The sequence below is a fragment of the Entelurus aequoreus genome, linkage group LG13 (assembly GCF_033978785.1).
Source record: "Entelurus aequoreus isolate RoL-2023_Sb linkage group LG13, RoL_Eaeq_v1.1, whole genome shotgun sequence".
Lineage (NCBI taxonomy): Eukaryota > Metazoa > Chordata > Actinopteri > Syngnathiformes > Syngnathidae > Entelurus > Entelurus aequoreus.
The window spans coordinates 63,750,538-63,773,788 of record NC_084743.1 but is presented as its reverse complement, the minus strand read 5'-3'; the positions used below and the strand labels follow the sequence as shown (position 1 = coordinate 63,773,788).

Below are 23,251 nucleotides of genomic sequence, written 5' to 3'. Positions count from 1 at the left end.
ACACGGTCAAGCTACTGCCTATCTTGCCGATTGTATTGTACCATATGTCCCGGCAAGAAATCTGCGTTCAAAGAACTCCGGCTTATTAGTGATTCCCAGAGCCCAAAAAAAGTCTGCGGGCTATAGAGCGTTTTCTATTCGGGCTCCAATACTATGGAATGCCCTCCCGGTAAAAGTTAGAGATGCTATCTCAGTAGAAGCATTTAAGTCTCATCTTAAAACTAATTTGTAAACTCTAGCCTATAGACTCCCTTTTTAGACCAGTTGATCTGCCGTTTCTTTTCTTTTCTTTTCTACTCTGCTCCCAACCCGGGGTGGACCGCTAGCCTGTCCATCGGATGAGGACATCTCTACGCTGCTGACCCGTCTCCGCTCGGGATGGGTCCTGCTGGCCCCACTATGGACTGGACTTTCGCTGATGTGTTGGACTTTCACAATATTATGTCAGACCAACTCGACATCCATTGCTTTCGGTCTCCCCTAGAGGGGGGGGGGGTTACCCACATATGCGGTCCTCTCCAAGGTTTCTCATAGTCATTCACATTGACGTCCCACTGGGGTGAGTTTTCCTTGCCCGTATGTGGGCTCTGTACCGAGGATGTCGTTGTGGCTTGTACAGCCCTTTGAGACACTTGTGATTTAGGGCTATATAAATAAACATTGATTGATTGATTGATTGATATGCCATTGATATTTTTTTATTATTATTATTATTATTTGAAATTCGATTTTGCATGTCACTATAAAGTTATATAAGCCTTGCTTGTTCAATATTTAATGTAAAACTTGTTTGGGTCCCTATCAAAAAGGTTAATTTGTTCAACCTTGGCCCGCGGCTTTGTTCAGTTTTAAATTTTGGCCCACTCTGTATTTGAGTTTGACACCCCTGCTCTAGGGTGACCAGTGCAATGTAGGTGTCCTTCTTACTTTGTACCATTAAAAGTTGCTTGCATTCTACATTCGCAATACAATATACATATCAGTGAAGTTATAGCATGGTGTATGATTGTGTGTACAAGGCTGAATATGAATACACCGTACCTCATTGGCTCCGTCATATTGTATGTCGGCATCTGGAACTGTGCTGTTCGAGTTTCCGTGTATCACAGAGACAGACGTGGGAGGGTGAAGCACCCCGAGGACTGTAATATCCTCAAACTTTAGGTTGTTTGGATCCTGGTAGCCGGCGTGAGTCACCTGCATGGTCAGTACTCCCTGTAAGGCAGAGGAGGCATACTCTTGATGTAAAACCATGTCTTTTATCCATCCATTTCCCAGTCATCATCAGTGATAACCGATCAGACAAAGCTCGAAAAGAGTCGGATCGATCAATGTCTTTCGCCACAAAAAGGTCTGTTTGAAATTTGAACTTGAAGCCAGATCAGGCACGAATAAAGGGGGTGGATTTCTTTGAAAGGTGTGCAAAGGAGACTTACGGAGATAACAGTGAAATCGTAGTGGATGTAGGTGCCTTTTTTAACAGTCTCTGTGAGAAAAAAAAAAAAAGAAAGAACAGATGTTAGGATTTGTCACAGCAATTTGACACAGACGGTGTACTGTCACACTGAGTGACTGACCTTCACTTGTTCATCTGTGTGAGCCGAATGTTTAAACAGTTATGGCGAGGGACCAGCTATCGTTTATGAGCATTTTCAGTTGGTAAATGAAACATCATGTATGGAAAAGCACTGTACGTTTATCAATTTCGACAAAAGCAAAGCATTAAAATGTTATTAAAACAGTCATTGTCATCTGGTAAATGGCTTTTTTGTAAGATTTGATTCCCATCTCGTTATGGGTTTAATGCGTTGACATATGGATAATGTCTTGTGTTTCAAGCGGATCCCTTCAACATTTAATTGCAGTGCAAAATGAAGTGATTCGTTTTAAAACTCGCTTTTCTTGTTTTGTGTATTTGGGTTTCCCATAAGCGCAGACAATTTGGAATTCAAACACAGGGCATTGGGGATATAAACACTATATTGCCAACAGTATTTGGTCACCTGCCTTGACTCACATATGAACGTAAAGTGCCATCCCATTCCTAACCCATAGGGTTCAATGTGATGTCGGTCCACCTTTAGCAGCTATTACAGCTTCAACTCTTTTGGGAAGGCTGTCCACAAGGTTGCGGGGTGTGTTTATAGGAATTTTCAACCATTCTTCATTGGTGAGGTCACACATTGATGTTGGTGGAGAAGGCCTGGCTCTCAGTCTCCGTTCTAATTCATCCCAAAGGTGTTCTATCGGGTTCAGGTCAGGACTCTGTGCAGGCCAGTCAAGTTCATCCACACCATACTCTGTCATCCATGTCTTTATGGGCCTTGTTGGAAGAGGAAGGGGCCCGCTCCAAACTGTTCAAACAAGTTCGGGAGCATGGAATTGTCCAAAATGTTTTGGTATCCTGGAGCATTCAAAGTTCCTTTCACTGGAACTAAGGGGCCAAGCCCAGCTCCTGAAAAACAACACCACACCATAATTGCGATCATTTGGATGGGTGGCCACATACTTTTGGCAATATAGTGTATTTATAAAACAATTTTGCCTTGTTCTAAACGAGCTGTTTGAGATTTGCCCCCACTTGTGATGTCAGTGGATATCTCCATACATATCACATGGTTTTATTTTGTATAAATAGCTTAACAATACATGTGTATTGTTAAGCTAAGATGCGACCTCTGTTATTGTTTGTATTAACCAGCACAGCTCACGACACTAACCTCCAGCCTCATAAAAATAAGTAAGAATTAGTGCCTGCTAGTGTTGTCCCAATACCAATATTTTGGTACCGGTACCAAAATTATTTTGATACTTTTCGGTACTTTTCTAAATAAAGGGGACCACAACATATTGCATTATTGGCTTTATTTTAACAAAAAATCTTAGGGTACATTAAACACATGTTTCTTATTGCAAGTTTCTCCTTAAATAAAATAGTGAACATACTAGACAACTTGTATTTTATTAGTAAGTAAACAAACAAAGGCTCCCAATTTAGCTGCTGACGTATGCAGTAGCTTATTGTGTCATTTTCCATTCTATTATTTTGTCAAAATTATTAAGGACAAGTGGTAGAAAATTAATTATTAATCTACTTGTTCATTTACTGTTAATATCTGCTTATTTTCTCTCTTAACATGTTCTATCTACACTTCTGTTAAAATGTAATTATCACTTATTCTTCTGTTGTTTGGATACTTTACATTAGTTTTGGATGATACCACCAATTTGGGCATCAATCTGATACCAAGTCGTTACAGGATCAAACATTGGTCATATTCAAAGTCCTCATGTGTCCAGGGACATATTTCCTGAGTTTATAAACATAATATAAATACAAAAGAAGATGTTGTGATGCCAAAAAATATCAACGTAAACATAGTAGTATCGACCCGATACGCTACTGTACTTGGTATTATTACAGTGGATGTTAGGTGTAGATCTACCAATGGCGTTTGTTTACATTTTGACGCCGGTGAGCTACGGTGTTTAGCTATTCCTCGTCCTGCAGGGATGATACTTGTAAGAAACATACTTTATTTGTCGCCATGGAGGCAAGGATTAGTGATTTAGAAGTAGCTAAAACACTGCCGACTGTGGATGGACGTTAGACGCTAGCTAGCTAGCCATGTCTTAAAGCACCTCTTCCGGTGGGCGTTTCAGTGTTATAACTTCACCTTTATCGTTAGTTTTTAAACCAAAATGCGTCCATTGTCCTTTTTCTGTCCACACACTGTGTCTGTTGGTAACTACTCTGTGATTGTGCGCTGCCGAACATGCTCGTCTGCTCGTAAACCAGCAATGTCATAACGTGACGGCGACGGGAGCGCGGGGGGTACTACCGGACCGGTACTTTTCAGAGGCGGTATAGAACCGAATATGATTCCTTAGTATCGCGGTACTATGCTAATACCGGCATACCGTACAACCCTATTGCCTGTTTAACTTTTGTGATAAAATACTGACCTACTGGAACAAAAGGCCAAGGAAGAAGCACCAGACATGAAGCACAGAGAGATCCCCGTCTCAGTCCGATAGCAATATACAGAATGATTTACCCAAAACGACATTTAATTGTCGAGACAGACCTTCAATTTATGGAAATGGTGTGAAAATCATCATCATCATCATTCATCATTTTTATTTATCTCCTTCATTGATGTGCATCTTTGATAGACAATTATACCACAATTATTCAGTTACACCGTTACACACCAATGCCTGAGAAGGAGCAGGATGAAGAAAAATCTTATATTTTCCTGCCCCCTTCACATAATACATAGTCTTACTTAATGATATGTGAACCAACAATTACATCCAAATATAACGAAAACAAAACAAAACAAAACAAAACAAAAAAAACACAAGTGCAAAACTTCATGAAGTACAAACCGAACAAAAATACAAAAGAAGTAATATACAGGTACACCTCACAGGATGATACAAAACAGATACAAAACCAGGCAAAAAACAAGTAAATTAATAAATATAAAGCAAAATGTAAACACTTATGGCTGTCCATATGATTTTATTGTTCTGTCTTTATATATTTTTTTCAATTTGAATATATTTTTACAATCTTTTATCTCATTATAAAGAGAATTCCATAGTTTAACCCCCACCACTGATATACACATTTGTTTTAAAGTTGTCCTTGAATACTGATGTTGGAAATGACCTTTTCTTCTATGCTCTTCATTCTCAGAAGTGATGACAAACATTTTTTGTAAATTTGCTGGTAATGTTTTGCTTTTAGCCTTAAACATGACACATAATGTCTGTAACTTTACTAGCTCCTGTAATTTCAATAAACCTGAATTAATGAATAATATGTTAGTGTGTTCTAAGTAATCTACTTTATGAATAATCCTTATAGCTCTTTTCTGTAGTTGATACAATGCCTTTATGTTACTCTTATATGTGTTCCCCCACACTTCCACACAGTAGTTGATATATGGCAATATAAGTGCACAATACAATATACGCATTGCCCTATAATCTAACACATATTTTACCTTATTTAATATAAAAATACTCTTAGACATCTTTTTCCGCAGATGTGCAATATGAGATTTCCATGTCAGACCGTCATCCAGTATCACTCCTAAAAATCTAAGTTCAGAAACCCTTTCAATATCTATTCCATTTATTGACAATTTGATCGTTTCCTCCCTTTTCCTCTTACAAAAAATCATGAACTTTGTTTTTTCTACATTTAATGATAATTTATTGGCATCAAACCATCTCTTAAGTTTAATCATTTCCTGTTCAATAATTTTTGATAATGCTTTTAAGTCGTGTCCCGAACTATAAAAGTTGGTGTCGTCCGCAAATAATACAAATTTCAATAACTTTGATACCTCACATATATCATTAATATATAAAATAAACAATTTTGGTCCCAAAACCGAACCTTGTGGAATTCCACATTCAATCCTCATTTGTTCAGATGTATTACCCATAAAATCCACAAACTCTTGTCTATTATCTAAATAACTTCTTAGCCAGTCTAAAACTACTCCTCTCACACCAAATGAATACAACTTGGACAATAATATAGAATGATCTATAGTATCAAATGCTTTTTTAAGATCGATAAATACCCCTATAGTGTATTTCTTATTATCAGTTGCTGTTGCTATATCCTCAATTATATTCATTACAGCTGAAGCAGTGGATCTATTGGTCCGGAATCCATACTGGCTCTCACTCAACAGCATGTTCTTTTCAATAAAACTATCTAATTTTTTTACAAATATTTTTTCAATTATTTTAGAAAATTGTGACAGTAGTGACACTGGTCTGTAATTAGTGAATCTATGTTTATCTCCCGTTTTAAAGAGTGGAATTACCTTTGCTACCTTCATTTTATTTGGAAAGGTCCCTGTTTGAAAAGAAAGATTAAAAATATAACAAAGAGGTTTGATGATACAGTCAATAGTCTTTTTTACAATTATCATGTCTATACCATCACTGTCTGTTGATGTCTTATTTTTCAGTTTTGTTACCACCGATACAATTTCATTTTCACTAACATCTCCTAGAAGCGATATGTCTAATAACAGTTGATTGACAATTTGTAATGATATGTTAGCATGTAGCATCTTCCTGACCATTACAATTATTAGTAAGTACGAAGCCTTAACTGTTAAGTTAAGGCTAAAATATGCTCTTGCATCACATAGCTTGCATCCCCTCTGACGGCGTCTTGATTGGTTTATAGCTACTTGTAATTCTCTTCCAAAACGCTTGAGGCAGTGTTTTCCTAAAGTACCATCCATCCATTCATTTTCTACCGCTTGTCCCTCTTGGGGTTGTGGGGGTGATGTAGCCTATCCCTGCTGCATTCGGGCGGAAGGCTGTGTACACCCTGGAGAAGTCGCCACCTCATTGCAGGGTAAACAGTGGAGTGAAAAAAACAAGTTGCCGTTATATTGAAGCTATTATCATATATTTATGAAACTAAAAGACTCCCAAAGTTTGCGACTGAATAGATATGATCAAAACATTATCAATCTCACATAGATACCTAAGCCAATTTGAGAGTTAATGAGGAAGCCAGGGACGCAGAGGAGGAACCACATATCCCTTACTCAATAACAACGATGCTAATCAAGCAGACTTTTGCGAGAGCCAACAACGATTACTTTGGGAAAAATTATGATCCACAACCTTATATTTTTAAGCCCGGAGTCAAAGAGGATGAGCAATAAGTTTTAGAAGCTGAGTGAAAAACGGATGCAGCTTTAATGTGACACAAGAGCATCAGCAGCCTTGCGAGGTGCTAAAACATACACACTAACCATAATAAAACATAATAAACTGTACAATTTTCAATCCTGCTGGGATGTCGATTGACGGGACGCTCACAACATGTTTGTTGGGACCCGTTTTCATTTTTTATTAAAAGAAAAATAATACAATTAATTAATTTTTCAAACTGGGACTCACTGACTTTGGCTCATTTTCTGTGAAGAACATATATCAGAATACATATTTAATGACCACACACCCTACACCCCCCCTACACATTTTTATTACATATAAGATGTCCGGGTCCACTGGACCCGGGGCTAATAGATGTGTGGAAATTGATGTTCTGTGTACCACACGCACACACACACACTCACACACACACACTGCAGGCCTAGACAGGAGGAGGACAGAGTGTAGGTACACAGAACATCAGAGGGTCAAATGTGCGAGAAAATGAGAGCAGACAGTGTTGACAAACAATGTTGCAACCTTGTGTGGGAACCGCAGGTGCAGAAACACAAAAGAAGAATCCCTGTGCGATGCACAAACTGGCAGATACATTTCCCGTGCAACGTTCATATTGTTGTTACTCAGCCAGCGTTTGTGGGTCTGATGGACCCGTTGCATTTTGTGGCTTTTAATGCCTCACAATCAAACACTGTTATGTTAAAATACTGAACAGATGTTTGTTGGGATAAGGTAAACATCTGTAACATGTGTAGGGGGGGTGTAGGGTGTGTGGTCATTAAATATGTATTCTGATATATGTTCTTCACAGAAAATGAGCCAAAGTCAGTGAGTCCCAGTTTAAAAATTTAATTAATTGTATTATTTTTCTTTTAATAAAAAATGAAAACGGGTCCCAACTCGTTGCATTTTGTGGCTTTTAATGCCTCACAATCAAACACTGTTATGTTAAAATACTGAACAGATGTTTGTTGGGATAAGGTAAACATCTGTTCAGTATTTTAACATAACAGTGTTTGATTGTGAGGCATTAAAAGCCACAAAATGCAACGGGTCCATCAGACCCACAAACGCTGGCTGAGTAACAACAATATGAACATTTCTCAAGGGTTAATCGCAATCCTCACAAAGGGTTAAACACGTTGCCGCAACTAGCATCTTTTTCGCCATCTCGAGAGATATCAAAGTCGACCAGCCTCTCGGTCCGTGGCCACATTTGTCGTCTGCCAGGTGAGAGATGCATGAATTATACTCTAAAATTTACTTTTAGAAAGTTTGAGACGAAGCAGAAGCAGCCGCCGGCTCAGTGTGCCGACAACAGCAGCGTAAGCTAGCATTAGCTTAATGCTTTTAATGCGCCGCTAAAATAGTCCGTCTGCATAGGCGCTTATAATAACAATATCACTCATATTTGGTTAATTTTCTGGTCACAACATTTAAATGGAGTATTGTTAGTGGTTTCTGGATGTATTTTAGAGGGTATGATGGGCGCAATAGAGGACCTTCGATCCGTTGACTCAATTGGTAGCTATTTATTTACGATTTTTAATGCATAAAAAGAGCCAAGTATTGATTGATTTGAATCTAAAAAACAGCCCCCAAAACGGTTTAATAAGAAACGACACATAGAGGCGCAAAAAGGGTTTTCGGGGCAAAATGTATGCACAATTTTCACCAAGGCATCATTATCATAGTTTATCTAGATCACAAGGATGTAGAAATAAAATCACAATATGACCCTTTCGCATAATACAGTATTTTAGAAACATAATACCTCGGGAATCTCCGTCATCCCAGAACAGCTCCCCTGCAGCCTGGCCGTTGTCATCAAGAGCAATGATCAAACCCATCGGTTTTCGCCGACTAAAGATAGAAATAAATAGAAACACCTTTCACATACATTACATTCTTGGGGAATATGTACTGGGACTTCTGGAAATCTATAACCGCTAACAATGGGAATCTGAGTATGTCACCTTTTGCCTTCCCCTGGAAGAAGAAATGCCATGATAATATGAACCATTAAGATTCAGAGAAAAACTGAAGTTCTCGCTAAACCCTTGATGGATTTAGAATTGATTCAAAGGTATTACCCCTTATGTCTGCACATTGTTATGCAATGTGTTGTATATGTTTGGTGCATACATTATTATACACGAAGATCCCTTTCCATTCCATTTCTCTTTAGCTCATGCAAAATTCTGTAAGCCTGCCAACAGGCTGATTATTGTAATCCAGGTCTCATTCTCCCAGCAGTGGAGTCCAGCTCCTCCTGAGAGACCTCCAGGCATTCCCAAACTGGAGCTGAAAACACATGTTTGGGCTACTTATTGGTCTCCAGATAGTATAGAGAAGTCATCTCTCTCCTCAATATCTACGCTTGTACCCACAAGACGCACAATTAGGGTGTATTCAGACCACTATTCAGGCTTTTATTTAACTGGTGAGGAGAGATCGTACTGCTGTAATTGTATGACTCTGCTACGTTGCCAGGCCCACCTCTTCCCATAGTGCCAAAGGTGGTGAAGTGTACCAAATATAAGTGTGGTTCAGAGCACTCGCACTGGCAAAATGTGCTTTGAGGTGTCAAGTGTGCCGAGTCACAATTTAAATGCCAGCCTGATTGGGTGAACTTTAATAAACGTTCCAGTTTCATAAAAAGTTAAAGGGCTGGTTCATCGCTTTTCACACTCATGCCCAACTGCTGCCAGGACTACTGAATGGCAGAAGCCATGGAACAGGCTGGGAGTCAGATGACTCAATGGAGGGAGAGAGGCATCACCCCTGATGAATGCCTCGCTACCGGCCAGGATCAACCTTGGGCCTCCTGAAAAACCCTGAATCGCCTGCACCTCGGATAGGTGCGTTACAAGGCATCCATGAAGTGGTGGAAGCTGGCAATATCAGACTCATGTACATTTAGAGAGCTCCAGACCATGGGACATCTCATGAGTTGCAGCCAGGCCCCACAGTGTACTGGAAATTATCTGGCCGAACCAAGTCTGCGTCAACCAACAGGAGGGACTTGATATGACGACTACCGGACACAATGAAGAAGGCCGCTTTACCAGAAGTAAAATCCTCGATCAAGGGTACCCTCCAAAAGAACTAGTGCCTTTAGAATATCTGGCAAAACCTAGTGGACTGCCGTGCATGGAGGAGATTTTCAATAACATCGTAGAGATCCTCAGGGGGATATGGACGAGGCTTTTCCAATAGTCTACAACCGACGACGTGACTATAAGGTTAGGACTTGATGATGACATCCTAAGTCAAGGTCAGCAGTTCTCCTTTCTTGCTGTAAACAAATGCAGAAAAAGTATTCTCTTCCCAGATACTTGGAGCCTGATCCAAAGTCCTCGACTTTTGCCACCTTCAACTCCTACACACGTTGAGGTTTTTTGTGTACCTGTATGTGGTGGTGACATCAGGTGTCTGCGTGGGAAGAACGGCACCGCCTCTGACGTGTAGACCAAGCTTGTCGCCTGGCAAATGCAGCTGAATGTGTTTTCTGCGGTCTTGCAGTGCTTTCCTCTGGTTGGTAAGACAACGTATATTTTACATATGTGACGATTTGGGCAAAACAGAAATGGTTTATACTTGATATGCTACATGTACGTATGTAGACAATTGTCTTTTGTAACCACTTATAAGCTTGACATTACTTGGTGCTGTTTCACACAACATGCTGTGTATTTGAGGTTAAAGGCCTACTGAAACCCACTACTACCGACCACGCAGTCTGATAGTTTATATATCAATGATGAAATCTTAACATTGCAACACATGCCAATAGTAAAGTGCAATTTTAAATTTCCCGCGAAATATTCTGCTGAAAACGTCTCGGTATGATGACGTTTGCGCGTGACGTCACGGATTGTGCGGACATATTGGGACACCATTGTGGCCAGCTATTAAGTCGTCTGTTTTCATTGCAAAATTCCACAGTATTCCGAACATCTGTGTTGGTGAATCTTTTGCAGTTTGTTTAATGAACAACGAAGACAGCAAAGAAGAAAGCTGTAGGTGGGATCGGTGTATTAGCGGCTGGCTACAGCAACACAACCAGGAGGACTTTGAGTCGGATAGCAGACGCGCTACCGTGAGTACAGCTTTGGCTTTCAAACATTTGATTGCTTGCCCGTACGTGCGTGCCGCTATGTGCATGTCACGTACGTAACTTTTGGGGAAATATATGTGTTGTATGAACTTTACGGAGGTGAACGGTACTTTGGGCTGTGGGATTGAGTGTGTTGTGCGGGTGTTTGATTTGTATTGGTGGGTTATATGGACGGGAGGGGGGATGTGTTTGTTATGCGGATTAATTTGTGGCATATTAAATATAAGCCTGGTTGTGTTGTGGCTAATAGAGTATATATATGTCTTGTGTTTATTTACTGTTTTACTCATTCCAAGCTGAATATCAGGTCCCACTCGCCTCTCACAGCATATTCCCTATCTGAATCGCTTCCACTGCCCTCTAGTCCTTCACTCTCACTTTCCTCATCCACGAATCTTTCATCCTCGCTCAAATTAATGGGGTAATCGTCGCTTTCTCGGTCCGAATCGCTCTCGCTGCTGCTGGCCATGATTGTAAACAATGTGCAGATGTGAGGCGCTCCACAACCTGTGACGTCACGCTACTTCCGGTACAGGCAAGGCTTTTTTATCAGCGACCAAAAGTTGCGAACTTTATCGTCGATGTTCTCTACTAAATCCTTTCAGCAAAAATATGGCAACATCGCGAAATGATCAAGTATGACACATAGAATGGACCTGCTATCCCCGTTTAAATAAGAACATTTCATTTCAGTAGGCCTTTAAAATCAATCCTCACATTTTTTTTTCCAATTAAAAAACAAACAACCTGCAGAGTTCCAACCACTCTTTCAATGCTGCCAACACACTTTATTTCTGTTTTCCAGAAGATTTAACTGTTTCAACAACCAAAAAAAAAAAATTTAAAAGGTTCTTCTCTCAATCTCGTCCAATTTGCTTTCCTACGCTATGTCCTGTTATCCTCTCATGTTGTGTTATAATTGTGTTGTTCTCAGTGGTCCCATCAAGGTGTGTGTCTTTTTATGACATACAGTACATTGTGTGTCTGATCTGACGTTAATGCCAAAACAATAGGACATTTTAAATCTTTCTCCCGTTGACTGCCCAAAGGAGCTTTCCTGTGTTCTTGTCCTTGCCCTCCTTTTGATCTTATCGTTTTGTATTGTTCCTGCTTTCTTTTTTTATTGAAATCAATTGGTCTTTTCTTTGCGCCTCATATGGTCCTTTTCTGGTAATCCTGTCCTTCGTGTACTAGATCTGTACAGCCCTGTGCCCGCCTGCTCATCCTTTTACCTATGTAGATAACCACTAGACTCGAGACGAACAAGAACAACAACCAGAAACCAAATCTAATCGTTCATCTGATCAGCAACAGCTTCTCATAGCCACTGTCACGTCCAAATAAGATCCCAAAGGGACTCAACATCTCTTTTATCTTTCTGTGAGCGAGACGGTCTTCCCGCTCTCGCCGGTGCCCCTGCTTTCACTCTATCTTTGTCTCCAGTCTTGTTCCATCTTATCTCTCTTGTCTCCCAGTCCCCGACAAAGAACTTCAGGCAAAGACTTGCACGTGATACCGTGTTCTTTGTGTGTGCTAATGCCTCTAATACTGATAAGCCTCCACCGCAATCATTCTCTGGAGCACTACATTTACCATTTGAGTGGCTACACCCGCACAATTGATGCATTCACACACAATTACTTAATCCAGCTATGATGCAGCCGTGAGGAATCTGGTTTACCCTATCCATGATCCCTCTCCCGTGTTGAAGGAGCTTATGATTATTTTTCCATTAGACTGTGTCAATGAGATGCCAACTTGATTGGCATTTACAGTATACATGACTTGTTTTTGTATTGAAATATAGGCCAGATGATCAAATATTTTGGGATCATTTTAAATTACGCAGTCCATTCTGCAAGTATCGCCACTTGAGAAAAAAAAAAGTATTGTATAAATCAACTTACATGTGCACATATTTGTACATTTGGATTGATTGCAAATAATAGCCATTCATCCTTGAAACATGTTTTCAATCTGAATTATCAGTGGAAAATTAAACAATGAAAATCTTACCGTCTCATAGTCATACCACAAAGCATCCGGGATGTATGCATCCAACATTTCCACACCCTGTAAAAAAGGAACAACTTTTGTTATTAAAATGTAAACCTACATTTCTATAAATGGTAAATGTTTGGTAGAAGTATGCCTTACAAGTAATACAAAACCTAAAGTATTCCTCTTGTCAGTCAGGTGTTAAAAGTTGAGTATTTCACATTTTTTTGTCCTGTTACAGTTAGGGTTGGAAACTGAATTCAACAAAATTTGTAACAAAAACGTACAATCGCAACGTAACGCATAAAAACAAGCTGTTGTATCTCAAAATACCTGGTACCTATAGACGTGAAATCAAACGGTACTATCCTTCGATACCTTTTCTTACACGTGACGTCACATTTTAGACTCGGCGCTGGCTCAAGCCCTTGGCGGGCAAACAGGCGGTTATTTTCAAATGTTCCATGCCCAAAGGAGCGTGGAACAGAAGCTGATGCGAATGATAGGATTGGCAAGGTCAGGGTAGCTTACCTCCAACTAAAAAACATCTGGAGCGCAAAATACCTGACATATGACAACAAAGATCAGGATATTCAACATAAATGTGAAGGCAGTCCTACTCTATGGTGCTGAGACATGGGGGACCACTGTAGTTAGAAGTCATTTATCAACACCTATCTGTGAGGAATCCTCCAGATCCACTGGCCTAACACCTTCAGCAACAAAGAACTGTGCCAACGCACAAACCAAAAACCAGCAGACTAGGAGATCCTCAGTCGGCGTTGGAGATGGATAGGCCATACTCTCCGTAAACCAGCCTCAAACATCCCAAGGCAGTCCCTCAAGTGGAACCCGCAAGGGAAATAAAAGAGAGTACGGCCACGAAACACCCGGTGCCGAGACTTGGATGCGAATGCCAAGAAAATGGGCCACACTTGGGGACAGCATGAGATCTTGGCCCAGGATCGAGATACTTGGAGAACTCTTGTAGACTGCCTAAGCCCCAGAAGGGGTAATAGGTGTAAGTAAGTATGTACCGTAAGTATGCCCTACAAGTAATACAAAAACCTAAAGTATTCCTCTGTCAGTCAGGTGTTAAAGGGAGAGTATTTGAATGTTTTGTTCTGTTGCAGTTAAGGATAGATACCGAATTTGTTATTTTTATAGGTACCGACCGAATTCCGTTTCAACTTACCGGCTTAATTTTGTACCATGATCGACCCGGTTACTCAAAACACTTGTATGCCAAATCAGCATCGGAAATGGAAACACCTGGAATCCAATTGGTTGGTCCTTGCCCCCCGCAAAACATTACAATTTTAACATGTGACATTTCTTTTAAAAAGAACAACTATTTAGATAAGATATATTGTTTGAAAAACAATACAATATAATGTGCAACAAACAACTGCAGTAGTTTTATTAAAAAATACAATAATAATTGATCTCCTTCTGGCTGCTTCTTCATTGTGCTTCTACAATTTTTTTATTCGCTCAAAAGGGTTCATTATGTTGTTTTATTGAATATACTTTTCACATACTTTTGCAGTCTAGACTGCAGACGACAGTTGAAACATGCCAAGGTAAAACATTACATCTATTATACCAAAACCTTGTCTGACTAGAAAAAAACTATACAGTTATTGTTATTGTTGTTTATGTTGCACAAGGACATCTTTAAGTTATGATATGAAGAGTTGACGGCAATCAATAAGTATGTCTACATAAGACCCAGTAAACAAGGGGAATGCTCGATAGTCCGGTTTGTAGAGTCAGGAGACAGAATAAAATCAAACACATCAAACAGCCAAAGGCAGCTTCCCTAAATTGTCGTAGATAAATTCCCCTCCTGTGGATGTTGTTGTGGCACGAAGACTTGATTCTGCTTCGGAGTGGGCTTGGGCTGCCTCCTTTGGTCGGCTACACGGTTGATCATGTCTTTGATGGTTTGTTTTCTTGATGTGGTGGGTGTTGTCCGCTTTTTTCTTCTCTGAGCTCTTTTCCACACTCACTTTATCAGTTACAGTGGTTGGACAGGAAAATTGTGTCGATCTGTGGCCAATTACTACACTAATGTGGTGGGGAGCCTCGTAACCAGAGACAGACAGCATGTGTCTCAAAATACCTGGTACCCATAGTAAAATCCAACGGTACTATACTTCGATACCTTTGTTGCACGCAACGTCATTTTGCAGACTCGGCACTAGCTCAAGCCCTTGGCGGGCAAACAGGCATATGAGTAGCGGACTACCTCTCGGTTATGTTGTCATTTTCCATGCCAAAAAAGCATGCATGCTTGGTAGAAAGCGCTTAAAAGTAAGACTCCACTTTTTAAAATGCTAGTTTACATTGAATAAATGATACTGAATAGAATGGTCGACTTTACATGGCAATACCAACACCTCCAAATTTGGTAATCAAAACGACAACCATAAATAGCTAGTGTGTAATAAGTACAGTACTTACAGTATAAACCAGTCCCGGTGTCATGGGCGCCAACGGAGTAAGCCGTGCCCACCCTGGTCTGGAAGCTGTTTATTTGATTTGATTTATTTATAAACATAAGATGATCAGTAGTCAATGCCCCCCTTAAATATACGGGTCTGGTATAAACACATGTACGACTCAAAAAAAGACAAGACTGGCAACTTAATGGCAAAGACTACTTCCTGATTGCGACAACACTCCTAGGACAAAATTGTATGAATTAATACTTGCAAATGAGATTCAGAAGTGTAGGAAAACAATTGTTATCGCTACCAGCTTACTGTTAAATTCAGATGTTATTATTAAAGTAACCAGCATTTTTTTTACCACATTAACACACACAAAAGTACCTGAAAATGGGCACTGGTATTGATTTCCAGATACCAGGAATTGGTACAAATGTGACAGGTACCCTCCCTAAAATGTTAATCTTTAAATTTTTTTGCCATTTGTCTTCATCTTAAAACATTGCCTGTCCAGTGGTATAATGATAGCAACAGTTTGAGTGTATTTTTATTGAAAAAATGTAACAAAATTCAGACAACAAGTTAAAGAACTGATTGTCTTCGACATTGCTGGTCTCATGAATTTGCGTGGAAGCATATGAAGGTTTGATTAGTGTTTGCAATGAGTAGCTTAAGCTTTAACTCACTGCCCTTCAGCTGACACAGTAATCTGACAAGGTGTAAGGGTAGAGCACCACCAGGGAGGCGTTTTGAACATTATCATAATGAGACATAATTAACTCAAATAAGTCAATTTAAAACACTTTTATCGCGGGGATGTGAGATTCCTACAAAGCATTGCTTAAATAGGTATTATTATATGTATATGTATATGTACATCGATACACAGTATATGACACTACACTATTATAAGCAAAAAAAAGCCTAGATTTTTTTTCCCAATTAAATAGTTGGTCATAGGTGTCATTGAACTACACATAGCCATTTTGAACTTCCGTTTTTCTTCTTTTTGCGGCTTAATTCACGCGACGGTCAAGCAGCTTGAGCGTAGTATTAATACAATTAAGAGTGAGTGTGGAGTTTAAGCAGAAAATGTCATATTGCTGTTCTGTTCTTGGGTGTTCAGATCGTTCAAATAGAGAGATAGGAAACAGCCTCCATAGTCCCGAAATAAGTCATTCATAAAGGTAATAAAGTCAGAAAGTGCGTCGAAAGAAATGGCTCTTAAAACGATCACTTTCATCATCTTGTGGAATACAATTGAACTACATTTGCCCGTGTCTGCAGTGATCACTTTGTAAAATGTTTGTTTGAACATTTGATTTCCGTGACGCAATCAAGTTTATTCTCTACTATATTAGTAGTGTTTGAGAGCAGAACTAATCGTAAATAAAAGACAAGAGATCGCAATAGTTTGTGTTTTATTTTGTGGTAGTTATGCCTAAATATAACTACAAAGACCGAGTTGTGCAAATAAACTAACGTCATGTTAGGTCCTAGTAATAAAAACCTTCAGTATATTTGTACAAAGTATCGGTATCGGATGGGTATCAAAGATACAAGCCTGAATTTTACTCGGTAACGGATCGGAAAGAAAACCCGTGGTATCGCACATCACTCCTGGTGACAGCTTTGTGATGGCTTAAGGTGGTGGACAGACACGAGCAATCAATAGAAGAGCACAAGCCCTTTGATAGCATTGTCAGATCCTTGCTCTTTGTGACAGGGAGAAAGGGGGAGAGGAGAACATACAGACGGGCAGAGCATTGAATGAAGGAGCCACAGGTCCTTCTCAAAGGAAAATATCAAATACAATATGTCAGTGGTGAAAACCCATCCCGCCTATCAAAATAGTTCCACTCGCTTCCTTTCTTTGGCCATAAGCTATGTTTTTGAAACCTTAAGAGCAAATGTTAAAACAGGAGAAAAATGCTGTTCATAATCATAACATTTCATAATCTGGAACAAAACAAATACAGTGTCACGACGGGGTTTTCGCAGCTTACTGCGGGGTCGTTCTCCCAGGAATGCAGACGGACTACTCAGGACAAGGCGTGCAGGTAAGAACATGATTTATTCCTCAAGAACTCAAAGGAGTACAAAAACAGAAAGCGAGCCGAAAGAACAACGTGCCTGATCGCACTCGAAGCTAAACTAACACTTAGCATAGACTATGGACCAAGAATATTCATGAAACTGGCATGAACCTAACAACTAGAGACAAGGCAAAACCCACGTAACAGGTGCATGTAGCAAACAATGACGCCGGACTGAGCGTGGCGAGCAAGGTGAATAAATAGCTCTCTGATTAGTGGTTGATATGAGCTGAGCGTGGGACCACTAACCAGAGGCAGGTGAACCCAAATAATCCCCATGGTGACCAAAATAAACCCAGGAGTGCACAAAACATGAACTGAGGGAGTCCAAAACTAACAGAACATAACAAAAACATGATCCGGACCACGGATCATGACATACAGTAACATGCAGAGTGCCATGTGTGAGTAATCTCAAGGCATTCAATCGATCACAACTGGACTGTTTGGTTTGTCTTAGAAGACGTTTCCCCTCTCATCCAAGTAGACTTCATCAGTTCATGCTCATAGACTTCGATTGGTCAGATTAAAGGCTTATACGTACTTAGATTGCATTGATGGATGGATTGAAGGTGAAACATGTCAAAAATATTGTCATTCCACATTCGGGTTCTCCAAATACCGATATTTTGGTACTGGCATTGGTTTTGGAGTATTAATATTTGGGGTTTTGGCACCAGCCGCTACAGTAGATCTGACCAATCTAAGTCTAAGACTAGATCTGACTTTGCTTGGTCAGATCTAGTCTTAGACTTAGATTGGTCAGATGTAGAAAGTGATCTAAGACTAGATCTGACTTTGCCTGGTCAGATCTAGTCTTAGACTTAGATTGGTCAGATTTAGTCTAGCGGTTGGTGCCAAAACCCCAAATATTAATAGTCCAAAACCGATAGACTTCATCAGTTCATGCTCATAGATTCCGATTGGTCAGATTTAGTCTTAGACTTAGATTGCACTGATGGATGGATTGAAGGTGAAAAATGGCTAAAATATTGTCATTTCACATTAGAGTTGTCCCAATACCAATATTTTGGTACTGCTATCTGTTTTGGTGTATTAATATTTGGGGTTTTGGCACCAGCCGCTAGACTAGATCTGACCAATCTAAGTCTAAGACTATATCTGACTTTGCTTGGTCAGATATTTTTGCCATTTTTCACCTTCAATCCATCCATCAATGCAATCTAAGTATAAGCCTTTAATATGACCAATCTAAGTCTAAGACTAGATCTGACTTTGCTTGGTCAGATCTAGTCTTAGACTTAGATTGGTCAGATATAGTCTAGCGGCTGGTGCCAAAACCCCAAATATTAATACTCCAAAACCGATAGACTTCATCAGTTCATGCTCATAGATTCCGATTGGTCAGATTTAGTCTTAGACTTAGATTGTACTGATGGATGGATTGAAGGTGAAAAATGGCAAAAATATTGTCATTCCACATTAGGGTTGTCCCGATACCAATATTTTGGTACTGGTATTGGTTTTGGAGTATTAATATTTGGGGTTTTGGCACCAGCCGCTAGACTGGATCTGACCAAGCAAAGTCTAAGAGCATGAACTGATGAAGCCCACTTGGATGAGAGGTGAAACGTCTTCTAACAGTCCAGTTGCAATGGGTTGAATGCCCTGAGATGACAAAGCCCTGGATGAATGAGAACATCCAAAGACATATGTGAGTAAGTTAAACGCCATCAGGCGCTTAACAATACTTACTAATGGAAGAGACTAGCTGGGCTTAACATGGCTGCTATGATTTACAGGCCATGAGGCTCGTCTCCACACTTAAATTACAGAAGGAAGCTCTTTAAGCTATTAGGTAGCCCACGGTTTCATGCTTGTGTGATGCCACGATCAGACGGCATAGGTGAAAAGAGCAGCGAGCAGCGCAGACCGTAAATCCTGGATGAAGTGGGGAAAAAAGGATCCTCAGGCTGAGTTGACGGCTGCTGATTAGGAGAATCAAGATGAGAAATGGAGCCAACATTTGATGAAAGTATGAACTCAAAAGAAAAAGGAGAAATCGGCTAAGGAGGCTTTCGATGGTGACCAGAGGGAATGATGGTGAGAGATCAAGGTCTGCGCATCGACTGATCTGAACGGTGGAGCTCCGACATCATTAGAGCAAAGAAGGCCGATGATGGACGGAGTGATAAATAAAGAGAGATGAGACATTCAAGGAAAATGCAAGGTTAGGAGGTGAACACGAAAGACATTTGGGTTTTTTGATGACTTCATCTCCAGCACCCTACCTACAGATCTTTGTATGAACTTGGGTGCCCCGGTTCCAAAAACAGTTTAGTGGGTGAGTCACTCTGACAGCGGTATACTACACTGGCCGATTACAACCATGCTCCCGCAGATACTGAAGGGAGAAGATGGTCTGTCAGTGTACATTATGTAGTCGCCGCACATTACTCCTTTACCAGTTGAAGCTACTGAGTGGCTGTGACGGGCGCAGCTGCTTCGCCCGGTGAGACGTAAAGACGGCAGACTCGGGAATTGCTTAGCAACGGCAGCATGTGCAGTTAATTGTCGGAATATGGCTTTGTTTCAGCTCGACCATAGTGTCGGCGTCAATTAAAAAGAGGGCAGTGCTTTCTAGATTTTAAGTATACTTTATTTACTAGTATACTTTAGTTTTACACTGTGACCCACTGATGGGCCATGTACAACCAAAGAAAAAGCCTGTGGTATCAGTTATATTATTTAATATATATTATTTAGATAATTTTCGGTACTTTTTGATAATTTTTAAATAAAAGGGGGCCACAAAAATTGCATTATTGGCTTTATTTTAACAAAAAATCTTACGGTACATTAAACATATGTTTCTTATTGCAAGTTTGTCCTTAAATAAAATAGTGAACATACAAGACAACTTGTCTTTTAGTAGTAAGTAAACAAACAAAGGCAACTAGATTAATATACTGGCATATGCAGTAACATATTGTGTCATTTGACCCACTTTTATTCTTTGGCTTTTAACACTACGTGAGTTGTGTGGTCCTCTGTCCTCTGTTGTCCTCCGTGTTTTTTTATATACATTTTGATTTCTATTTACTGTTTTAATTGGTTTTTCCCTTTAAAATTGTTTTTATTCATATTTAGTTTTATATTGTTTTTATATTGGTTCTATATTTATTTATTTATTTATTGTTTTTATTCAGTCATTGGTGGAGCTAAGGATAATATTTGATTATTGTTTTTAATATTGTTTTTAATACTGTTTTTAATATTGTTGTGCAGCACTTTGGAAACATTTTTGTTGTTTAAATGTGCTATATAAATAAAGTGGATTGGATTGGATTGGATTTATCATTCTATTATTTTGTCAAAATTATTAAGGACAAGTGGTAGAAAATGAATTATTAATCTACTTGTTCATTTACTGTTAATATCCGCTTACTTTCTCTTTTAACATGTTCTATCGACACTTCTGTTAAAATGTAATAATTACTTATTCTTCTGTTTGAATGCTTTACATTAGTTTTGGATGATACCACAACTTTGGGTATCAATCCGATACCAAGTCGTTACAGGATCATACAATGGTCATAGTCAAAGTCCTCATGTGTCTAGGGCAGATTTATTGACTTTATAAACATAATATAAATTTAAAAAACAAAAGACGATGTTGTGATGCCAATAAATATTGATGTACTCATAGTAGTATCCACTAGATACGCTCCTGTACTTGGTATCATTACAGTGTAGATGCACGAATAGCGTTTGTTTACATTTTGACGCCGGTGAGCTACGGTGTGTAGTGAAGCATGTTTAGCTATTCCTCGTCCTGCAGGGATGATACTTGTAAGAAATGTACTTTATTTGTCGCTATATGGGCGAGGGTTAGTGATTTAGAAGTAGCTACAACACTGCAGACTGCAGCTGGATTTTAGCTGCTAGCGAGCTAGCCATGTCTTAAAGCACCTCTTCTTGTGGGCGTTTCAGTGTTATAACTTCACTTTTTTCGTTAGTTTTCAAGCCAAAATGCGTCCGTTCTCCCTTTTCTGTCTACACACTGTGTCTGCTTGTAAGTATTCTGTGTGTGTGCGCTACCGAACATGCTCGTCTGCTCGTAAACCAGCAATGACACGATGTGACGACGACGGGGGCGCGGGGAGGAACCGTTACTTTTTAGAGTCGATCTAGTACAGAATATAATTCATTAGTATCGTGGTACGATACCAATATCGGTATTCCGCACAACCCTATTTACATCTGAAATGTCCGGCACGTCTCCAGAACAAAAAGACTCCAAGCTGGCACACCAAGGTAAACTTTCTCATATGTCAGTTCCAACATTCTTTAAACAGTCTTTACCTCTGCTCCATCCCAAAGTCTCACGGAAAAATCAATTTGGTGGTTTAGGCTTTTGTCCTTTGCCATTTGTTGGAACACAAATCTTTTAAGTCTTTTAAAGTGCAGAGCAAGCCCAAAATCACAGACGCACTTGTTCTCAACACAGGTTACATTTCACTGCAATCTGGTGGGGGAAAAAGGCAGCTTGTGTCCTCGGATGGCTTGAAGGAGTAGTATGAATTCATGCGTTCTAGGGCCCACGGTATCTTGGCTTGGCCGCTTTTCATTAGCAAAAAGGTCCAAAGTTGTCTGCTTTATTTTTGTCGAAACTGTAGTGTTGCTGGCCGACTAATATTTTTGACCAAAATATCATGACCGTTCTTTTGCAATTTACATTTTGTCACAACCTATTTATCTTGTTTGGACTTTTTCAAATCATCTGAAAAAATATTAGGGTCCGTAATAGGCATTTATTACTCCAAGCAACGTTTGAAAGTTTTACAATATAACTACAACTGTTTATACTCACTAAACCTTTCCATGTGTGATGTCTGTGGGAATGATATTGTGCATTTTTATACATTCTTTTGTAATGTAATGACGCTAGCGTCTTCAGCATTAGCTAATGTGCTATCACGTTTACGGTAACTGTGTTAGCATTATGGACTTACAATGGCATTCTTTTTGTATTGTTTCAGTTTAACAAATTCCTCAGTAAATTCACCAAAACGTCACCGTGGATGTATTGAGTCTGTGTAGCTGATTGAAGAGCTAGCTTCCCAGCTATTGGGTTGACAATGACTTCTGTTTTGTATGATTAGACGTTTTACTGCCGTGTTACATACAACGTTTGGAAACAATTAGGGTTTGTAAATAACTTATTTCACAACGTTTTTCACAACTTTTCCAGGTTTTTCATGGCCGTACAAACCTTGACAGAGAAGCAAAAACTTGTTGTGCTCGTAGCGTGAAGGCTAGACAACTTGAAATATAGTTGACACACAAAAACGTGTGCGTCGTTTATTCAAGAAAAGCACAAGCCAGAATGAATGCTTTCATCACAACACTCAAATATCGCGGGAACAACAAACCCCCACCTTTGTGAGAATGTACTGACGGCCACTTAAAGGGGCCGCGCCGAATTACTCACTCTTAACAACACACAAAGAACCACATTGTCATGTGCACAATAGAACAGTACAGTGAATGATGATGACAAAGATAAATAACAGGTGTGGTGAATTATGTCCTTAAATCAACCGCTACACACATCCCCCCAGAATTCGCCATCACGAAGAAAAACAAACTGTCAATAGACAGGGGCACGGACGGGCCGACCAGACCGGGTGCGCCGTACTGGTACTAACGCCGGGGAGTCAACAGGGGGGACCGGAAGGGTATCTGTACTGTCTAAGGTCCCGGGGGGCTGCGTAGAAGGATGCATAACATCATCTTGGGGCCTAGGTAGAGCGGGCGGACGACCCCGGCGCGGGGGTACGGCCGTGGTAACCGGCTGACTAAGATCCAAGTGGGCCGCTTTCAGCCGGTCCACCGTG

At 39.9% G+C, this 23,251-nt stretch overlaps 1 protein-coding gene across 1 annotated transcript in view; it reads right to left on the bottom strand.

The window, feature by feature from the left end:
- Positions 1-23,251, bottom strand: part of si (sucrase-isomaltase) — a 221,924-nt gene that overhangs the window by 97,433 nt on the left and 101,240 nt on the right. The window contains exons 20-24 of the mRNA XM_062068147.1: positions 12,860-12,916; positions 10,133-10,257; positions 8,498-8,586; positions 1,437-1,486; positions 1,042-1,215 (exon numbers count right to left, since the gene is read on the bottom strand). Of these exons, the coding sequence (XP_061924131.1) occupies positions 1,042-1,215; positions 1,437-1,486; positions 8,498-8,586; positions 10,133-10,257; positions 12,860-12,916 (495 nt within the window). The remainder of the gene's footprint in view (positions 1-1,041; positions 1,216-1,436; positions 1,487-8,497; positions 8,587-10,132; positions 10,258-12,859; positions 12,917-23,251) is intronic.